This window comes from Rhinopithecus bieti, unplaced genomic scaffold, assembly GCF_001698545.2.
Source record: "Rhinopithecus bieti isolate Rb0 unplaced genomic scaffold, ASM169854v2 scaffold_18349, whole genome shotgun sequence".
In the NCBI taxonomy this organism is placed as follows: Eukaryota; Metazoa; Chordata; class Mammalia; order Primates; family Cercopithecidae; genus Rhinopithecus; species Rhinopithecus bieti.
The window spans coordinates 166,319-183,997 of NW_016809054.1; the positions used below are offsets into that span (position 1 = coordinate 166,319).

The 17,679-nt window shown below is 48.0% G+C and overlaps 1 protein-coding gene across 10 annotated transcripts in view; it reads left to right on the forward strand.

Annotated features, from left to right (window-relative positions):
* The window catches only part of OTUD5 (OTU deubiquitinase 5), a 39,899-nt gene extending 23,162 nt beyond the window's left edge, over positions 1-16,737 (forward strand). For 3 of the 10 annotated variants that reach the window (XM_017888373.1, XM_017888368.1, XM_017888374.1), the window contains exons 3-9: positions 3,730-3,794; positions 3,883-4,054; positions 4,138-4,286; positions 13,214-13,417; positions 14,893-15,094; positions 15,199-15,312; positions 15,646-16,737. In XM_017888373.1, coding sequence (XP_017743862.1) covers positions 3,730-3,794; positions 3,883-4,054; positions 4,138-4,286; positions 13,214-13,417; positions 14,893-15,094; positions 15,199-15,312; positions 15,646-15,770 — 1,031 coding nt within the window. In that variant the 3' untranslated portion in view covers positions 15,771-16,737. Of the gene's footprint in view, positions 1-2,387; positions 2,556-3,729; positions 3,795-3,882; positions 4,055-4,137; positions 4,287-13,213; positions 13,418-14,892; positions 15,095-15,198; positions 15,313-15,645 lie in introns of all 10 variants that reach the window. The other 7 variants (XM_017888372.1, XM_017888369.1, XM_017888370.1 and 4 more) reach the window with 7 other exon arrangements.
* The last annotated feature ends 942 nt before the right edge of the window (positions 16,738-17,679 follow it).

Sequence of the window (17,679 nt, forward strand, 5' to 3'; positions counted from 1 at the left end):
TAAGAAAAGGTAGAAAAAGAATTTTTTTTTTTTTTTTTTTTTTTTTTGAGACAGTTTCGCTCTTGTTGCCTAGGCTATAATGCAGTGATGTGATCTTGGCTCATTGCAACCTCCACCTCCCGGGTTCAAGCGATTCTTCAGCCTCAACCTCCCAAATAGCTGGGATTACAGCCGTCTGCCACCACGCCTGGCTAATTTTTTGTATTTTTAATAGAGATGGGGTTTCACCATGTTGTCTAGGCTGGTCTCAAACTCCTGACCTCAGGTGATCCACCTGCCTTGGCCTCCCAAATTGCTGGGATTACAGGTGTGAGCCTCCACACCTGGCCAAAAACGAATTCTTGTTGACTACTTCCTATGTGTGTAGCTCTGTGCTTAGATGCTTTTCCTGCCTTATGTTATTGGAGAAATCCTATTCTCCCTTGTTGGGGTCGTACTATTGCTGTTTTCCTTGGTTTAGAGATGTATATTTTCTTCCACATTAATGATTCCAAACTTAGGATATACCTTATAATCAGTGTGATATGTTTTCCCACCAAAAGCTGTGATTAGGTACATGTTATACCATATCACCTATCAGTGGTGTCGTAGGATTGAGGAGAGAAGGTGGTATTTTACATTTTACAGATAAGGAAAGAAGTGTCATAACTTGTCCATACTTTAGGACCCTGTTTTATGAAGCCTGTATTGTTAACTTGATATTAATTTAACTGCTGAAGTTTTGTTAGAACTAAGGGCCTAGAGGTAGACTTGTGGACCTTTGGTTTCACTAAAGGTAGAGAGCCAGGAGAGGACATGCATCCTAGGTCTGCATTTGGGGCTTTCCTCTGACTGAGCAATTGCAACAGAAATGAGGAAGAGCTTCATAAGTGGTTATGGCAACATTCTGGCTGACTCGTGGGTAACTAGCAATAGGAAGGAATCATTGTCGTCATGACAAATGATGTTCTTGTTTCTTGACCACCTACTGTGCCTTAGGTGCTTGGCAAACCTCCTGTGTAGTTTTGACAACACCCAGCAAATGGAAGAGGAATTACTGTCTCTACCTTATGCACGAGGACATTTCAGCTTAGAGAGGTTAAAGGCTTTATCCATTGCCACACAGCTGGGAGGCAGCAGAGCCTTTCTGCCAGGCCAAAGGGGTCAGTAGCAGAGAAATGGGACCCTCAGGGGGTTTTCCCCCAGATCCCTTCCCTGTTCCATGGTCTCCTCTCTTTCCCCCATTTTCCTGCTTCTGGCATCTAGCTCTTGAAGATAGAACTCCCAGGCCTGGAAATGACAATTGACCTTTCCATAGGATATGGGCTTTCTCCATCACCTCAGCCTCTCTCTCTGAGCCTGGCCAACCAACCCCTATTTAACCCCTTCACGCTCATCTTTGTTCCTGTTTACTGCAGCTGCCAACAGCACTGCCTTCCAGTACCCCAAGCTCAGCCTACAGAAATAGCTCCTCAAGCAGCTCACTGTGCGGGCTTTGTGGTCCTGGCTTCTAAGAAAGGCAGCAGCAGGGGCCCCCCAGCCTGTGCACAGGACATGTGACTTGCTGGAAATGCCGCTGGGGAGGGCGGGGGAGAGTGTGGCCACAGAACCCACATCCTTGTTTACATTGGTGAAGGGGCTACCCCCTTCCCGCCTTCACAACCTCCACACCCCCTTACCCTTCAGGTCTCTTCACCTCCAAGAGGACAGGAGGCAAACATGGGCCCTATTTTCATCTCAGAGTAGCCTTTCTCACAGAGCCCTCCAGGGTAGGAAGGGGAAGGCAGGGAAGGCAGGGAAGGCGTTCTTCTGACAGGTCTTCAGAGAGGTAGACTGACAGGGAAGAACTCGGGAGTGTTCCTGTGTGACCTGACCCTAGCCCAGTGCCCCAGGGAGATCCCATCAGAGCAGTGGTCCTCTGGGGAAACAAAGGGAAATTCCCTAAACCAGTGGAAATCAGACTTGCATGATCTTTAGGCCCACTTTAATTTCACAGGGAGAAGAGCTCCCTGGCTTACCCAGCCTGTCCATTTGCTCAATAAACTTTTCCTGATTTCCTTTACTGTATCGGGCCCTGAGCTGGGGGTGGACTTTGGTGTGAACTGCCCTTTGCCTTCAGTGGGAGCCCAGTGTGGTCGGGCAGAAGTCTATGCACACCTTTGATAAATCTGGTGATAGAGGTGTCCTGGGTAGTGGGGAACTGTATTAAAGAACATGTTGGGCCAGGCGCGGTGGCTCACACCTGTAATCCAGGCATTTTGGGAGTCTGAGGCGAGAGGATCGCTTGAGCCCAGGAGGTCAAGGCTGCAGTGAACTATGATTGCGCCACTGCACTCCAGCCTGGGCGATAGAGCGAGACCTTGTCTCAAATAAATAAATAAATAAAGAACACATTGGTGTTTGAGAAGTAGGCAGCTGACGAGGATGGAAGGAGCGTCCTGAAGAGAAGGAACGGCATGTGTGAAGATCCTCAAGCGAAGCAGAGGGAGTGTGTTTCCTTCTCGCCTTAGTTTGACCAAATCTCACGACGCCTGGACTATTCGGGCCACAGGCTGCCCATCCTGAGTTAAGCTAAAGTTAGTTGCATGTGTGTCTTATCTCTTTTACTAGACTGTGTGCTCCCCGAAGGTAGGGGCAGGATTTTACTCACCTCTGTCACCTTCACAGTACCCCACATTCAAGCCTCCCTATGGAGGAAGGAATTCTGATTTACTGTGTGGCTACTCTGTCCCAAGCCCAGTGGTAGTTATTTTATACCCATTATCTCATTTAATCCCCACCATTAAGGCCTGCCATGTGGTTATCCCTCTTTTTTTTTTTGGAGACAGAGTCTCACTCTGTCGCCCAGGCTGGAGTGCAGTGGCATAGTCTCAGCTCACTGCAACCTCTGCCTCCGGGGTCAAGCGATTCTCCTGCCTCAGTCTCCCAAGTAGCTGGGATTACAGGCGCCCACCACCATGCCCGGCTAATTTTGTATTTTAGTAGAGACAGGATTTCACCATGTTGGCCAGGCTGGTCTCGAACTCCTGACCTCAAGTGATCTGCCCGCCTCGGCCTCCCAAAGTGCTCAGATTACAGGCGTGAGCCACCATGCCTGGCCTGTTATCCCTCTTGTTCCTATTTTACAGATGAGATATATGAGGCTCAGAACACTTGGGTCACTTGCCTCTGGTCACTCAGCTCTCTAGTATCTGGCAGAACTGGGCTTGGAGCCCGCCCCCTTTTTTTTTTCTGTTTTTCTTTTTTTGTCTTTGTTCCTTTTTTTTTTCAACCTACAAAGGCTGTGTTGGCTCATGGGAGTCAGGAAAACTGAATTCAGAGTTGACTCTGTCACAAACTGACTCTTTGTGATCTTGGACAAACCACAAACTCCTCCTGAACCTCAGTTTCCTCGTGTGGAAAGTGAAGAGGTGGTGTGGGAATCAATAGCTTTTGAGGCCAACCTATGGAACTTAGAATGTTGTTGATTTCTCTGAGTGGCCACGTGTACCCTAGATAAAGTCATCTGCCCAAGAGGCCTGTGGCTGTGTTCCTCTCACCTGCACTCTCTTGTTCTTCACATCTGGCCCTGCCTGCCTTATTTTTCCATGACCCCGTTCTAGCCTACAAGGGCAAGAACTCTCCAGGCCTTGGGGTAGAAAAGGGAATTTCCCTGGTCCCCCAGCTCCTCCTCCCCAAAGGATGTTCTGTGATTCAGAGCTCTTCTCTGGCATCTCTGACCCTAGCCGCTGCTTTCTTCTGCCCCCACAGCTGACCAGGTGTATGGAGACCAGGACATGCATGAGGTTGTGCGAAAGCATTGCATGGACTATCTGGTGAGAAAATGGGGAGGCCTTTGGGGGAGGGGCAGGGTGGGAGGATTTCTTCTCCACACAGACCTTAACCTTCCAATCTATTCTGCAGATGAAGAATGCCGACTACTTCTCCAACTATGTCACAGAGGACTTTACCACCTACATTAACCGGAAGCGAAAAAACAATTGCCATGGCAACCACATTGAGATGCAGGCCATGGCAGAGATGTACAACCGTCCTGTGGAGGTGTACCAGTACAGCACAGGTACTTCTGCAGTGGGTAGGTGAGGGACTGATGGCAACTCGTTCGAGCCTGCCCTACCTGGCCTGCTGTGGATGCTCCCTCCTTCTCTTTCTCTGCAGAACCCATCAACACATTCCATGGGATACATCAAAACGAGGACGAACCCATTCGTGTCAGCTACCATCGGAATATCCACTATAATTCAGTGGTGAATCCTAACAAGGCCACCATTGGTGTGGGGCTGGGCCTGCCATCATTCAAACCAGGGGTGAGTAGGTCCCTGTGCCCAGAATGGCTGCTGGATATAGAGGTCAGAAACCTCTGTTGGAGTCTGTTTTGCCCCTAACTCACAAAAATATCCTATCTCCTCTCTGGGTCTCCCCTGAGGTCTCACCCTCATAAAAAAAAAAATAGGGAGTTACTCAAGGTGATCTCTCAGGGCTTGTTCTTTGGTCTTGATTTGCCCGTCTGAGTTGGCTTACCTATCTTTTGTGTCCATTGAGGGCTGGCATTTTAGGATATGGAGTCCTATTTGGGAGCAGTGAGCCAGGGCCTGCTCTAGGCATCTTGGCATGTATTTTTCTCCCGGGATCGTAGTGGTTACAGACAGCCATGGTCACAGAGACATGGGGTACAGGCCTGGCCCCACCACTCACTGGCTGTGTAATCTAGGCAGATTCTATAAGTATTCCAGGCTGGCAACTTGGCTGATACAGAAAGCACCTCCCACTGGGCCTGGGGCCTAGTAGGTGTTCAGAAGGTGGCAGTACATTTTCCCAGCACACACTGATAGATTCTCATTTCTCTCTCTCTTTCTCTGTCTCTCTCTCTGTCTCTCTCTCTCTCTGTCTCTCTCTCTGTGTCTCTCTGTCTCTCTCTCTGTCATAGTCATCTGCTGAGGATTTTGGTATCTTCTATTCAGGTTTCACTTCTACAAACACAAAGTACTCCTGCTTCATTTTCGGAAACACATACCCTAACACCAACACACCCTCCAACATAGTTCTTTTTTTTTTTTTTTGAGACGGAGTCTCGCTCTGTCACCCGGGCTGGAGTGCAGTGGCCGGATCTCAGCTCACTGCAAGCTCCGCCTCCCGGGTTTACACCATTCTCCTGCCTCAGCCTCCCGAATAGCTGGGACTACAGGCGCCTGCCACCTCGCCCGGCTAGTTTTTTGTATTTTTTAGTAGAGACGGGGTGTCACTGTGTTAGCCAGGATGGTCTCGATCTCCTGACCTCGTGATCCGCCCGTCTCGGCCTCCCAAAGTGCTGGGATTACAGGCTTGAGCCACCGTGCCCGGCCAACATAGTTCTTTTTTGTTTTGTTTTTAAATAAACTTAATTTTAGGGCAGCTTTAGATTTACAGAATTACTGCAAAGTGGCTGGGCCCGGTGGCTCACACCTGTAATCCCAGCATTTTGGGAGGCCGAGGCCGGTAGGTCACCTGAGGTCAGGGGTTCAAGACCAGCCTGGCTAACATGGTGAAACCCTGTCTCTACTAGAAATATAAAAATTAGCTGGGCACGGCAGCGAGTGCCTGTAATCCCAGCTACTCAGGAGGCTGAGGCAGGAGAATCGCTTGAACCTGGGAGGCGGAGGTTGCAGTGATCCGAGATTGTGCCACTGCACTTCAGCTTGGGCGACCGAATGAGACTGTCTCAAAAAAAAAAAAGTTGCAAAGATATTACGGAGTTTCCATGTGCCTCACTATGATTAATGTATTAACATAGTACATTTGTCATAGTTAATGAGCTAATATCGATATATTATTAACTAAAAGACCATACTTGACTCAGATTACCTCAGTTTTTCCCTAATGACCTTTATCTGTTTCAGGATCCCATCCAGGATGCCATATTATATTTAGTTGTTGTGTCCCCTTTATCTCCTCTTGGCTGTGACAGTTTCTCAGAATTTTCTTGTTTTTGTTTTCGATCTGTTTACTGACTCGTTTTGCCTTTTCTAGAATGTCATATAATTGGAAATGTACAGTATGTAGCTTTTTCAGACTGGCTTTTTTCACTTAACACTATGCATTTAAGATTCATCTGTGACTTGTCCTGGTTTAATGGCTCATTTTTTTTTTTTTGGTGGGCGGGTGGGGAGACAAGGTCTCACTCTGTCACCCAGGCTGGAGTGCAGTGGGGCAATCTAGGCTCACTGTAGCTAGCCTCCACTTCCCAGGCTCAAGCAAGCATCTCACCTCAGCCTCCCGAGTAGCTGGGAGACTACAGGCACTCGCCACCATGCCTGGCCAGTGTTTTAAAAAATTTTTTGTAAAAAAAAATGAAAAAAATTTTTTTGTAGAGACAAGATCTGAGTATATTGCCGAGGCTGGTCTTGAACTCTTGGGCTTAAGTGATCCTCCCGCCTCGGCCTCCCAAAGTGCTGGAATTACAGGCATGAGCCACTGCACCCAGCTTCCTCTTTTTCTTCAAAAATGTCAATGTTTTGGCCAAGCGCAGTGGCCAAGCGCAGAGGATCACCTGAGGTCAGGAGTTTGAGACCAGCCTGGCAAACATGGTGAAACCCTGTTTCTACTAAAAATACAAAAAAAAATTAGCAGGGCTTGGTGACACACGCCTATAATCTGAGCTACTTGGGAGGCTGAGGCAGGAGAATTACTTGAACCTAGGAGGCAGAGGTTGCAGTGAGCTGAGATTTCACCCCTGCACTCCAGCCTGGGCGACAGCGAGACTCTGTCTGAAAGAAAAAATAAAACGAATGTTTTAAGTTTTTGTATTTAATAGACTTAATAGTTTAGAGCAGTTTTAGAATTACAGAACAATTGAGGAGATAATACAGAATTCCCACATATCGTCCTCTTCCCAAACACAGTTCTGCTATTATTATTATTATTATCTTCTTTTTGAGACGAAGTTTCGCTCTTGTCACCTAGGCTGGAGTGCAATGGCGCAATCTTGGCTCATTGCAACCTCTGCCTCCCAGGTTCAAGCGATTCTCTTGCCTCAGCCTCCCAAGTAGCTGGGATTACAGGCATCTGCCACCACACCCAGCTAATTTTTGTATTTTTAGTAGAGACAGGGTTTCACCATGTTGAAGGCTGGTCTCGAACTCTTGACCTCAGGTGATCCGCCCATCTCAGCCTCCCAAAATGCTGGGATTACAGGCATGAGCCACCGCGTCCAATTCTGGTATTATTAACAGCTCAGATGATTACGGTACGTTTGTTACAATGTGCGAACCAATGTTAATACTTTTTTTTTTTTTAAAGACAGAGTTTTGCTTTGTTGCCCAGGCTGGAGTGCAGTGACGTGATCTCGGCTCACTGCAACCTCCGCCTTCTGGGTTCAAGCAGTTCTTCTGCCTTAGCCTCCCAAGTAGCTGGGATTACAGGTGCCCACCACCACACCTGGCTAATTTTTCTGTTTTTAGTAGAGACAGGGTTTCACCACATTGGCCAGGCTGGTCTGGAACTCCTGACCTCAGGTGATCCAACCACCTCAGCCTTCCGAAGTGCTGGGATTACAGGCGTGAGCCACTGCGCCCAGCCTAATACGTTACTATTAAACGAAGTCTGCATGCCTCCTTAGGCCCCTTTATCTTTGACAGTTTCAGTTTTGTTTTGATGACCTTGACGGTTTTAAGGAGTACTGATCAAATATTTTGTAGGAAACGTCTCTTTTGAACTTTTTCTCATGTTTAAACTAGTGTTGTGGGTCTTAGGGAGGAAGATCACAGAGGTAAAGTGCCATTCTCATTACATCATTTCAAGGGTGTATACAATGAGTGTCATTTATGCCCGTTGGTGTTACACTTGATCAGCTGGCAGAAGTAGTGTTTGTTAGATTTCTCCACTTAAGGTTACTCTTTCCCACCTTTTCCATACTGTACTGTGTGGAAGGAAGTCACTCTGTGCAGCCCACACCTAAGAAATGGTTATGCCCCATTCCCTTAAGGGTAGAGTATCTGCATAGATTATTTGGAATTCTTCAAGGAGGATCTGTCTCTCATCCTTAACTCATCCTTAATTTATTAATTTTTCCTGTTATTTATTCATCTCAATATGGTCTTCTTTTTTCTTTTTTTTTTTTCTTTCAAATTTGGTTTTTTTTTTTTTTTTTTTTTTTTTTGAAACAGAGTTTCTCTCTTGTTGCCCAGGCTGGAGTGCAAGGGCACAATCTCTGCTCACTGCAACCTCTGCCTCCCAAGCAGCTGGGATTATAGGCATGCACCGCCATGCCCAGCTAATTTTTTGTTTTTTTAAGACAGAGTCTTGCTCTGTCACCAGGCTGAAGTGCAGTGGCACGATCTTGGCTCACTGCAACCTCCACTCCCTGGTTCAAGCGATTCTCCTGTCTCAGCCTCCCGAGTAGCTGGGATTACAGGCATGCGCCACCACACCCAGTTAATTTTTGTATTGTTTAATAGAGATGGGGTTTCACCATGTTGATCAGGCTGAAGTCTTGAACTCCTGACCTCAGGTGATCCACCCTCCTTGGTCTCCCAAAGTGCAGGGATTATAGGTGTGAGCCACTGCGCCTGGCTGAAACAGCCATTTCTCTAAAGAGCCCTGGAACGTATTGGAGAATGTTAACAGAAGCCAAGACCTAGGTGTTGAATGTGCTCTTCGATATCAGGTTGTCCATGCTTCTAGGCCCTCTCAGATGATAGAGCAAGGAGCTACATGTGTGTATAGTGGCCTGTGTACACATATCTATAAATATTTCTACGTGTAACCATCTTTATTTATATTAAACATGAATCCTTACTGATGTCTGCAACTCAGATCCGTTATCACATGCTTCATTCTAGCCTTCTCCCCTTGTTCATCTGCAGCCCTAGCCTTCTCCCCTTGTTCATCTGCAGATTCCCACTCCAGCAGTAGATATGGTATCAGATGTATATGCAGTGGCTCCTACCACCCGTTTATGTAACTGCTCACTTCCATATACACATGTAGCAGAATCAGACTTGTTCACCTATACCCCCGTGGGAAACAACTTTATCACTACAGCACAATGCTACATATAGTTCTTTTTTGCCTTTGGTGTTACAGACTCCATTCATTTTGAAAGTGACCTATTTGTACCACCTCCACCTCCTTCAAATGAGGTGGTTTCTTTTTTTTTTTTTTTTTTTTTTTTTTTTTTTTTTTTTTGAGACGGAGTCTCGTTCTGTCACCCAGGCTGGAGTGCAGTGGCGTGATCTCGGCTCACAGCAAGCTCCGCCTCCCGGGTTCATACCATTCTCCTGCCTCAGCCTCCTGAGTAGCTGGGACTGCAGGCACCCGCCACCACACCTGGCTGATTTTTTGTATTTTTAGTAGAGACAGGGTTTCACTGTGTTAGGCAGGATGGTCTCAGTCTCCTGACCTTGTGATCCACCTGCCTCGGCCTCCCAAAGGGCTGGGATTACAGGCGTGGGCCACCGCGCCCGGCCAAGCTTGTTTCATATGTTTGTAATACATTTATATTATTTTGTCACATTTTTGCATTCTATGCTGGGATCTCAGATTTCCTAATTTTTAATTTATTTATTTTTGAGACAGAGTCTCACTCTGTCGCCCAGGCTGGAGTGCAGTGGTACAATGATCTCAGCTCACTGCAACCTCTACCTCCTGGGTTAAAGCAGTTCTCATGCCTCAGCCTCCCGAGTAGCTGGAATTACAGGCATGCACTACCACACCTGGCTAATGTTTGTATTTTTAGTAGAGACAGAGTTTCACCATGTTGCCCAGGCTGGTCTCGAACTCCTGACCTCAGGTGATATGCCCGCCTCGGCCTCCCAAAGTGCTGGGATTACAGGCGTGAGCCACTGCACCGGCCATAGATCTTCTAATTTTTATTTTATTTTATTTTATTTTTTTGTTTTGTTTTATTCTATGTTTGAGACAGATTTTTGCTTTGTCACCCAGGCTGGAGTATAGTGGTGCGATCTTGGCCCACTGCAACCTCTGCCTCCCTGGTTCAAGCAGTTCTCCTGCCTCGGCCTCCCGAGTAGCTGGGATTACAGGCACATGCCACCATGCCTGGCTAATTTTTGTATTGTTAGTAGAGACAGGGTTTCACCATATTGGCCAGGCTGGTCTCAAACTCCTGACCTCAGGTGATCCACCCGCCTTGGCCTCCCAAAGTGCTGGGATTACAGGCATGAGCCACCGTTCCCAACCTTCCTAATTTTCTTTTAAATAGCATATATTAAGGTCCACTCTTTGTGTTATACATTCTATGGGTTTTGACAAATACTACCATTACAGTATTATTCAGAATAGTTTGACCACCCTTAAAATTCCTCATATTCCATATGTATGCTTACCCCTCCCTTCCTCCCCCTTCCTGCAAACACTAATCTATTATCTTTGTGGGTTTGCCTTTTTCAGAATGTCATATAATTGTAATAATACAGTATGTAGCCTTATGTAGCCTTTTCAAACTGCTTTTTTTTTTTTTTTTAAGACTGTACCACTGTTGCCCAGGCTGGAGTGCAGTGGCGCAATATCACTGCAGCCTTGACCTCCTGGGTTTAAGCAATCCTCCCACCTCAGCCTTCCAAGTAGCTGGTACCACAGGTACACACCACCACGCCTGGCTAACTTTAAAAATAATTTTATTTTGTAGAGACAGGGTCTCACTGTGTTGCTCAGGCCGATCTCAAATTCCTGAGGACAAGTGGTCCTCCAGCCTTGGCCTCTCAAAGTGCTGGTATTGCAGGGGTGAGCATCCTGCAGCCAAATTGCTTTTTTTGGCCCTGAAATTAAAATGGTCAATGTGACAGACTGCTTCTTTTCACTTAGCATTATGCATTAAGGTTTCTCCATGTTCTTTCATGGCTTGTTAGTGGGTTTCTTTCTTATCACTTAATGTTCCTTTTATGGAGGTACCAGTTTAATTATTCACCTATTAAAAGACATTCTTGATTGCTTCCAGTTTTTGATGATTATGAATAAAGCTTCTGTAACGTGCATGCAGGTTTTTTTATGGACATAAGTTTTTAGATCAGTTGTATACATACCTGGGAGCAAGATTGCTGGATTGCGTTGTAAGATTACGTTTTGATTTTTGAGGAACTGAGAAACTGTCTTCCAAAGTGGCTGTATTATTTGCATGCCCAGCATAAAGATTTGGAAGTTCCTGTTGCTCAGCATTACCAGCAATTGATACTGTCATTGTGTTGGATTTTAGCCATTCTCTTAGGTGTATAGTGGTATCTCATTATTTTAACTTGCAATTGCCTATTGGCAAATGCTGTTGAGCATCTTTTCATATGCTTATTTGCCATCTGTATGTCTTCTTTGGTGAATTGTGTTTGTGACTTCCTGGCATACAATTCCTAAAATCCTTAGAATCTCCAAAGTGATGCCTTTTTGTATGCTAAAGAGGTGACTGATGGCTGGCAGCCTCTAGGTAGCTTCAGGATGGGGGCTGGTGACCTGAAAGATCAAGGCAGGATTAGAGGTTTGAGACTTTAAGCCCATCCCCCAGCCTTTGGGGAGGGGAGAGAGGCTGAAGATTAGGTTGATCACCAATGTCCAATGGCTTAATCAATAATGCCTACATAATGAAGCTTCCAAAGAATCCCGAAAGGATTAGGTTCTGGGAGCTTCTGGGTAGCTGAATACATGGAAGTTTCTAGAGGGTGGCACCCCAGGGAGGGAATGGAGGCTCTACGTCCCTTCCCCCATATGTCACTCTGTGCATCTCATCTGTATCCTTTGTAATTTTCTCTATAATAAACTGGCAGACATGTTTCCTAGGTTTTGTGAGCTGCTCTAAGCAAGTTAATTGAACCCCCCAAAAAGTATTGTAGGAATCCCAATTTATAGCCGGTCAGTCAGAAATTCTGGAGGCCCAGACTTTCGACTGGTGTTCAAACGGGAGTGGGGGTAGTCTTGTGAGACTGAGCCCTCAACTTGTGGGATCCCAGACTCTCTTTAGGTATTGAATTGCATTGGAGGAGGGACACCAGGTGTCTGCTGCTAGCTGCTTGCTGTGTGGGAAAACACCCTCCCCCCAGCCCGCACATTTGGTCACAGAAGTCTCCTGTGTTGATTGTTGTTGAGTGAGCAAGTAGAAAAAACACTTGGAGTGTGTTTAACACTGCCAGAGTGGTTAGATTTTTTAACTTTTTTAATTGGCTTATTCTAACATAGTTTTACTTTTTTTTTTTTTTAAACTATTCAGAGTGAAAATTACATTTTATCTGAATGTAAGGTCTGCAGGAAAAGAATACATTTTACATGATTACTTAACGTATATGCATTTGTGTGTGATGTATATATGTGCATTAAAATAATGTTAACTAAAGCTTCATGAAACAATATTTGCACTTATTCCCTGGGATATACTCTGATATTTTCTATTTTTTAAAAATGCTGTTGGATCTCACAGCCTGAAAAACAGTACTCTGATGTAGTGTCCTGTAACTCATAGCACCCCACACCATCCATGTTGATACTGCCCCCTTATTCCCTCACACACCCACTGCTTCCCCTAACCCCTCACATGCTTGAATACTCCCACCTTGTGCTCACATAGCTAATTTTTTTATGTGTCTCATCTGCTCATGTGTGAGAAAGGCCTCAACATTATGAAACAGTCATCACTGGATGGGGCTTCTTTAAATTAAGGCCCAGAGCCAGGCGCAGTGACTCACGCATGTAATCCCAGCACTTTGGGAGGCCGAGGCGGGTGGATCACCTGAGGTCAGGAGTTCAAGACCAGCCTGGCCAACATGGTGAAACCCCGTCCCTACTAAAAATACAAAAAAATTAGCCATGGGTGGTGGTGCTCACCTGTAATCCTAGCTACTTGGGAGGCTGAGGCTGGAGAATCACTTGAACCTGGGAGGCGGAGGTTGCAGTGAGCCGAGATCACGCCACTGCACTCCAGTCTGGGTGACAGAGCGAGACTTCGTATCAAAAAAAAAAAAAAAAAAGCCCAGGTTGGAAGACACCTGACTGCCCCAGTCTCAGTGCCTCAGTTGAGGTGGTTTGGGGATTGGAGTCAGGTCTTCCAAGCATAGGAGTTTGGAATGACAGGTTCCACATCCCAAGCCTGCTTTACCCTGGTCCCCAATCATGACGTAGTTTGCGGAGGGTTGCTCTGTGGGAGTACCTGCTTTCCTGTCTCCTTTTTTTCTAGGGCCTCTGAGCCTACCTCGCTGAGCCTGTTCTGGCTCTTGGGCAGGTTCAGTGTGTTATTGCACATCCCTATTCCTCTCCCTCCTTGCAGTTTGCAGAGCAGTCTCTGATGAAGAATGCCATAAAAACATCGGAGGAGTCGTGGATCGAACAGCAGATGCTAGAAGACAAGAAACGGGCCACGGACTGGGAGGCCACAAATGAGGCCATCGAGGAGCAGGTGGCTCGGGAATCCTACCTGCAGTGGTTGCGGGATCAGGAGAAACAGGCCCGCCAGGTCCGCGGCCCCAGCCAGGTGGGTTATGGACTCTGTCACAGGCTTGGCCAAGAATCCATTACTTCTCATGATTTGCCCTCAAGTGAGCAGAAAAAAAATTAAGCAGTTTTGACATCTGGGAGGGAAGGGAGCATCCAGCACCATCTAACTCATCTTGGTCTTAGTTTTGGCATTATACCTTGGAACTTTAAATACTTGTGCAGAATAGGCACTTAAGGAGTGAGAGGAGGGCAGCCATGCTGCTGGTGACACTAGGGAATAATGGATAGTTTCAGAGACACAAGCTTTCGTTGACTGCCCTTGTGTGCCAGGTCTCTACTGAGAATGTAACATCAGATCTGGACTACTCTGCCTTCAGCGATCTCATTTGTTGGGGGTGACAACTCATTGGTGGGGTCCTTGACCCTGGCTGGGAGATCAGTGGAGGTGGGGGCTCTGGTTAGTCTTCACAGAGGAAGGCTGAACTGTTAGGGAAGCAGGGAGGGGCAGGGCAGACAAGTATCTGAGGAATTGTAAAATCACAAGGAGTTTGGAGTGATTGTAGATGTTGGCTGGCAGGAGCTGAGTTTTATTCCACAAATACTGCCAGTCTGTGCCAGGCCCTGTTTTCAGTATAGGGGGATACATAGGTGAGCCCAGCAGACCAAGATCCCCGTCCTTGTGATGCTCACAGTTTTGCAGAATGAAACAAAATAAACAATAAACATAATGAATAAATTAGTTGGGAAATGCTGTGGATGGAAAGTGTAGAGCCAGGATAAAGGGGCCGAGCAGAGATGTGAGTTCACAGTATGAAATAGCACAGTCAGGGTAGGCCTCAGAGCAGGTGAGATTTGAGCCTCAAAGAAGGTGAGAGCTGAGTGCACATGGAGGGGACGGCAGCAGGCCCACACACCTGGTGCGACTCAGGAACAGCCCAGAGGGAGGCCAGTACATCCGAACAGAATGTAGAAGTAGATGAAGTCAGAGAGGTTGTGGGTCCGATTGGGTAGGGGCTTGTGGGCTGTGGCGAGGACTTTGATTTTTACTCTGAGCGAGGCAGAAACCATGGGAGGATTGTGAGCAGAGGATAGACAGGATGTGGTTGGGGATTTAACAAGATTGCCTTGCCTGCTAGTCATCCAGTGGAGTCTCGTGAGTGAGGGCAGAAGCAGGGGCCAGTGAAGAGGAGGCTTCTGCAGTAGGCCAGGTGACTGGTGGCCGGTGCTGGCAGTGGAGGTAGTGAGAAGGGGTTGGATTTGGGATCTATTTTCAAGATAGAGGTAACAGGGTTTCCTGTCAGATTGACTGTAGGGGTGTGAGAGAAAGGGTAAGGAGCTCCACCTCTGTCCTGTGAGGAGCCTTGTGGTCCACCGTGTGAATCGGGATGATGTTGACCTATGTAGAAGCTGTATCATAGCCAAGGTCCTGGGAAGGGAGTCAGCATTCAGGGATGGGTCACAGGAAGGTCATGGTTGCTGGTGGTCCTTACTCATTTTCCTTCCCCACTGCAGCCCCGGAAAGCCAGTGCCACATGCAGTTCGGCCACAGCAGCAGCCTCCAGTGGCCTGGAGGAGTGGACTAGCCGGTCCCCACGGCAGCGGAGTTCAGCCTCATCACCTGAGCATCCTGAGCTGCATGCTGAATTGGGCATCAAGCCCCCTTCCCCAGGCACTGTTTTAGCTCTTGCCAAACCTCCTTCGCCCTGTGCGCCAGGTCAGTGACTTGCCCACAGGGAATGTGCTGGGAGTTAGGAGGCACTGCCTGGGTCCTGGGTCCTGGATCCTGGGTCCCTACCTTTGACTGTCCGTCTGCTTCAGGTACAAGCAGTCAGTTCTCGGCAGGGGCTGACCGGGCAACTTCCCCCCTTGTGTCCCTCTACCCTGCTTTGGAGTGCCGGGCCCTCATTCAGCAGATGTCCCCCTCTGCCTTTGGTAAGCCTCCTTTGTCTGGGGGGATGGAGGCTGCTAGGAGCTGGGAGAGACTGGAAGAAGTGGCAAGTCCTGAGAGGGGGTTTCTGGAGCCTCTGGCCGTCTCCCCAAGAAAACAAGGGAGAGGCACTGGAGGGGATTTTTCTGACCCAAAGAATTTGCCCCAGAAGGGTCTGGGGTCTAAGTGGGGTTTCACAGGCCTAGCAGATCCTTCTGTTTGAGAAGGGAGTGAGAAGGGCCCTATGGGATTTCTCCAGAGTCCCAGACGTCGGCACAGGGTGAGGAGAAGGCAGGCTGAGAGCGCTCCATCATCCTTTTCCTCTTCCTCTCGCCCAGCAGGTCTGAATGACTGGGATGATGATGAGATCCTAGCGTCGGTGCTGGCAGTGTCCCAACAGGAATACCTAGACAGTATGAAGAAAAATAAAGTGCACAGAGACCCGCCCCCAGACAAGAGTTGATGGAGACCCAGGGATTGGACACCATCTCCCAACCCCAGTACTCCTGTTCTCCGGTGCCACCTCACCTTCTTTGGCTTCTTCCCTCTTGCCTCCTTCTGTTCTTTCTGCTCTCCCCTCTTTTCCCTCCTTCTCACTTCCCTCTGGCTAGCCCACCCCTGCGCTCCCTCTCATTGCTGCTGCCACTATCACCTGTCTCTCTGCCAGCTGACGTGCCCTGTTGCCCCCCCCCACCCTGCACAGAACCATCCCTGCATTCCACAGGGGACTCGGGCAAGGGTGCCGAAGATAGACGAGAGGCACACAGAGACAGACCAACTGGCAGCCAGGCAGCCCCAGAGGAGAGAGACATTCAGACAGAGGAAAGTCTCCCTGCCCCTCATTCCTTCCAAGATGAGAAAAACTTGCCCCCCCCCACCCACACTCATGCCAGGGAGGTGGGAGGAGGAAGTGGGAAATTTCCCTTCCCAGTACCCCAAGAACGTCTGAGCCTTCAATGTTGAATTTTTTCTTTATTAAAATGTACTTTTATCTTATAAAATCAACTAATCAAAAATGATATAGACGACAGCAGTGGCTCTGTGAAGGTGGCATCTCTCTGGGCAGGCAGGCCATGGGGCATGGAAGAGGGCACAAAGATGTGGGTTGCTGTCTTCTGGCATCCAGCTGCGTGGAGGCCGGCCCAGGGTCTAGGGTGTGCACTGGGCAAGGGCAGGGCGGCAGGTGTCAGGCCGGCTTGGACAATGAAACCCTGACCTTGCTGCATTCCTTTTGCTTCCACCACCACTAGCCTCTTTGGAATCTTGGGGTGGGGGGCATCTTTGGGGATTATGGCTGCCACCCGGGATTTGAGTTATAAGGAGTGTGGGAGCAGCTTTGGTAGATGGGGCACCCGTGCCCTGCAGGTGTTGACAAGATCCACCATCTGTAATGTCCTTGGCACAATAAAACCAAATGTCAGTTTCCCTGAGCAGCTCTGTTCTATGTGGGGCAGGGGTTGGGTGGGCCTCTGGGCAGAGGAGGCAATGGCACGGACCTTGGCTTGATCTCAGAGGTGTGAGTGCTCTCCAGCAGGGTCTCTCTGGGGGCCTGGTGTTTGTATTTGATTTGCTGCTTATTAAACCTCCTTCTGAACCTATTACCACTGGAAAAGCTGCATCTTTGCCTGCTGACCCCACCCCTGCCTACCCTATTTCCTGGGGGTGTGATGGTAGCAGAGGACTGTGAGCTTGAACTTCCTGCCTGAATTCCAGCTTCTTTGCCTGCTTCTCACCATGAATGTTGCTTTTCCTTATCATGATCTGATGAAGAAAACCTTGGAAAAGTGCAACTAATACTTTGTAGCGACATGAGTTTAGTGGAAGTAACCAAAGAGGCCTCCCCTACTAGGTTTTAGAAGATGAAGGATGGCTAAACCCTTTTCTTGTCCCCAGTCTGACACCTCTTTCCCTGCCCTTCCTAGGGGTAAATCCAAGGTAAAGAAGGCTGGCTGGCCCCCAGGTTTTCTCAAGCATCTTTTTCACCATGCCATGATAATGGAGACCCTCTGGCTGGATGTGTGTCTGGCTCTGCAGTTGAGGGCATGACTAGCTGAGTGGCTGGCTGTGGGGTGTCTCTGGAACCCAATGGCCAAGCATCTATTTGTTGTAGAGTTGCTTTGAAACCTTGCCTGGCATTTTCTAGCTGTGTGGCCCTGGTCAATTCATAGCTTCTCTGAGTTTCAAGTGTCTCATCTGTACAAGAGGTGATTAGGCTGGGTGCAGTGACTCACGCCTGTAATCCCAGCACTTTGGGAGGCTGAGGTGGGTGAATCACCTGAGATCAAGAGTTCGAGACCAGCCTGGTCAACATGGAGAAACCCCATCTCTACTAAAAATACAAAAATTAGCTGGGTGTGGTTGTACGTGCCTAT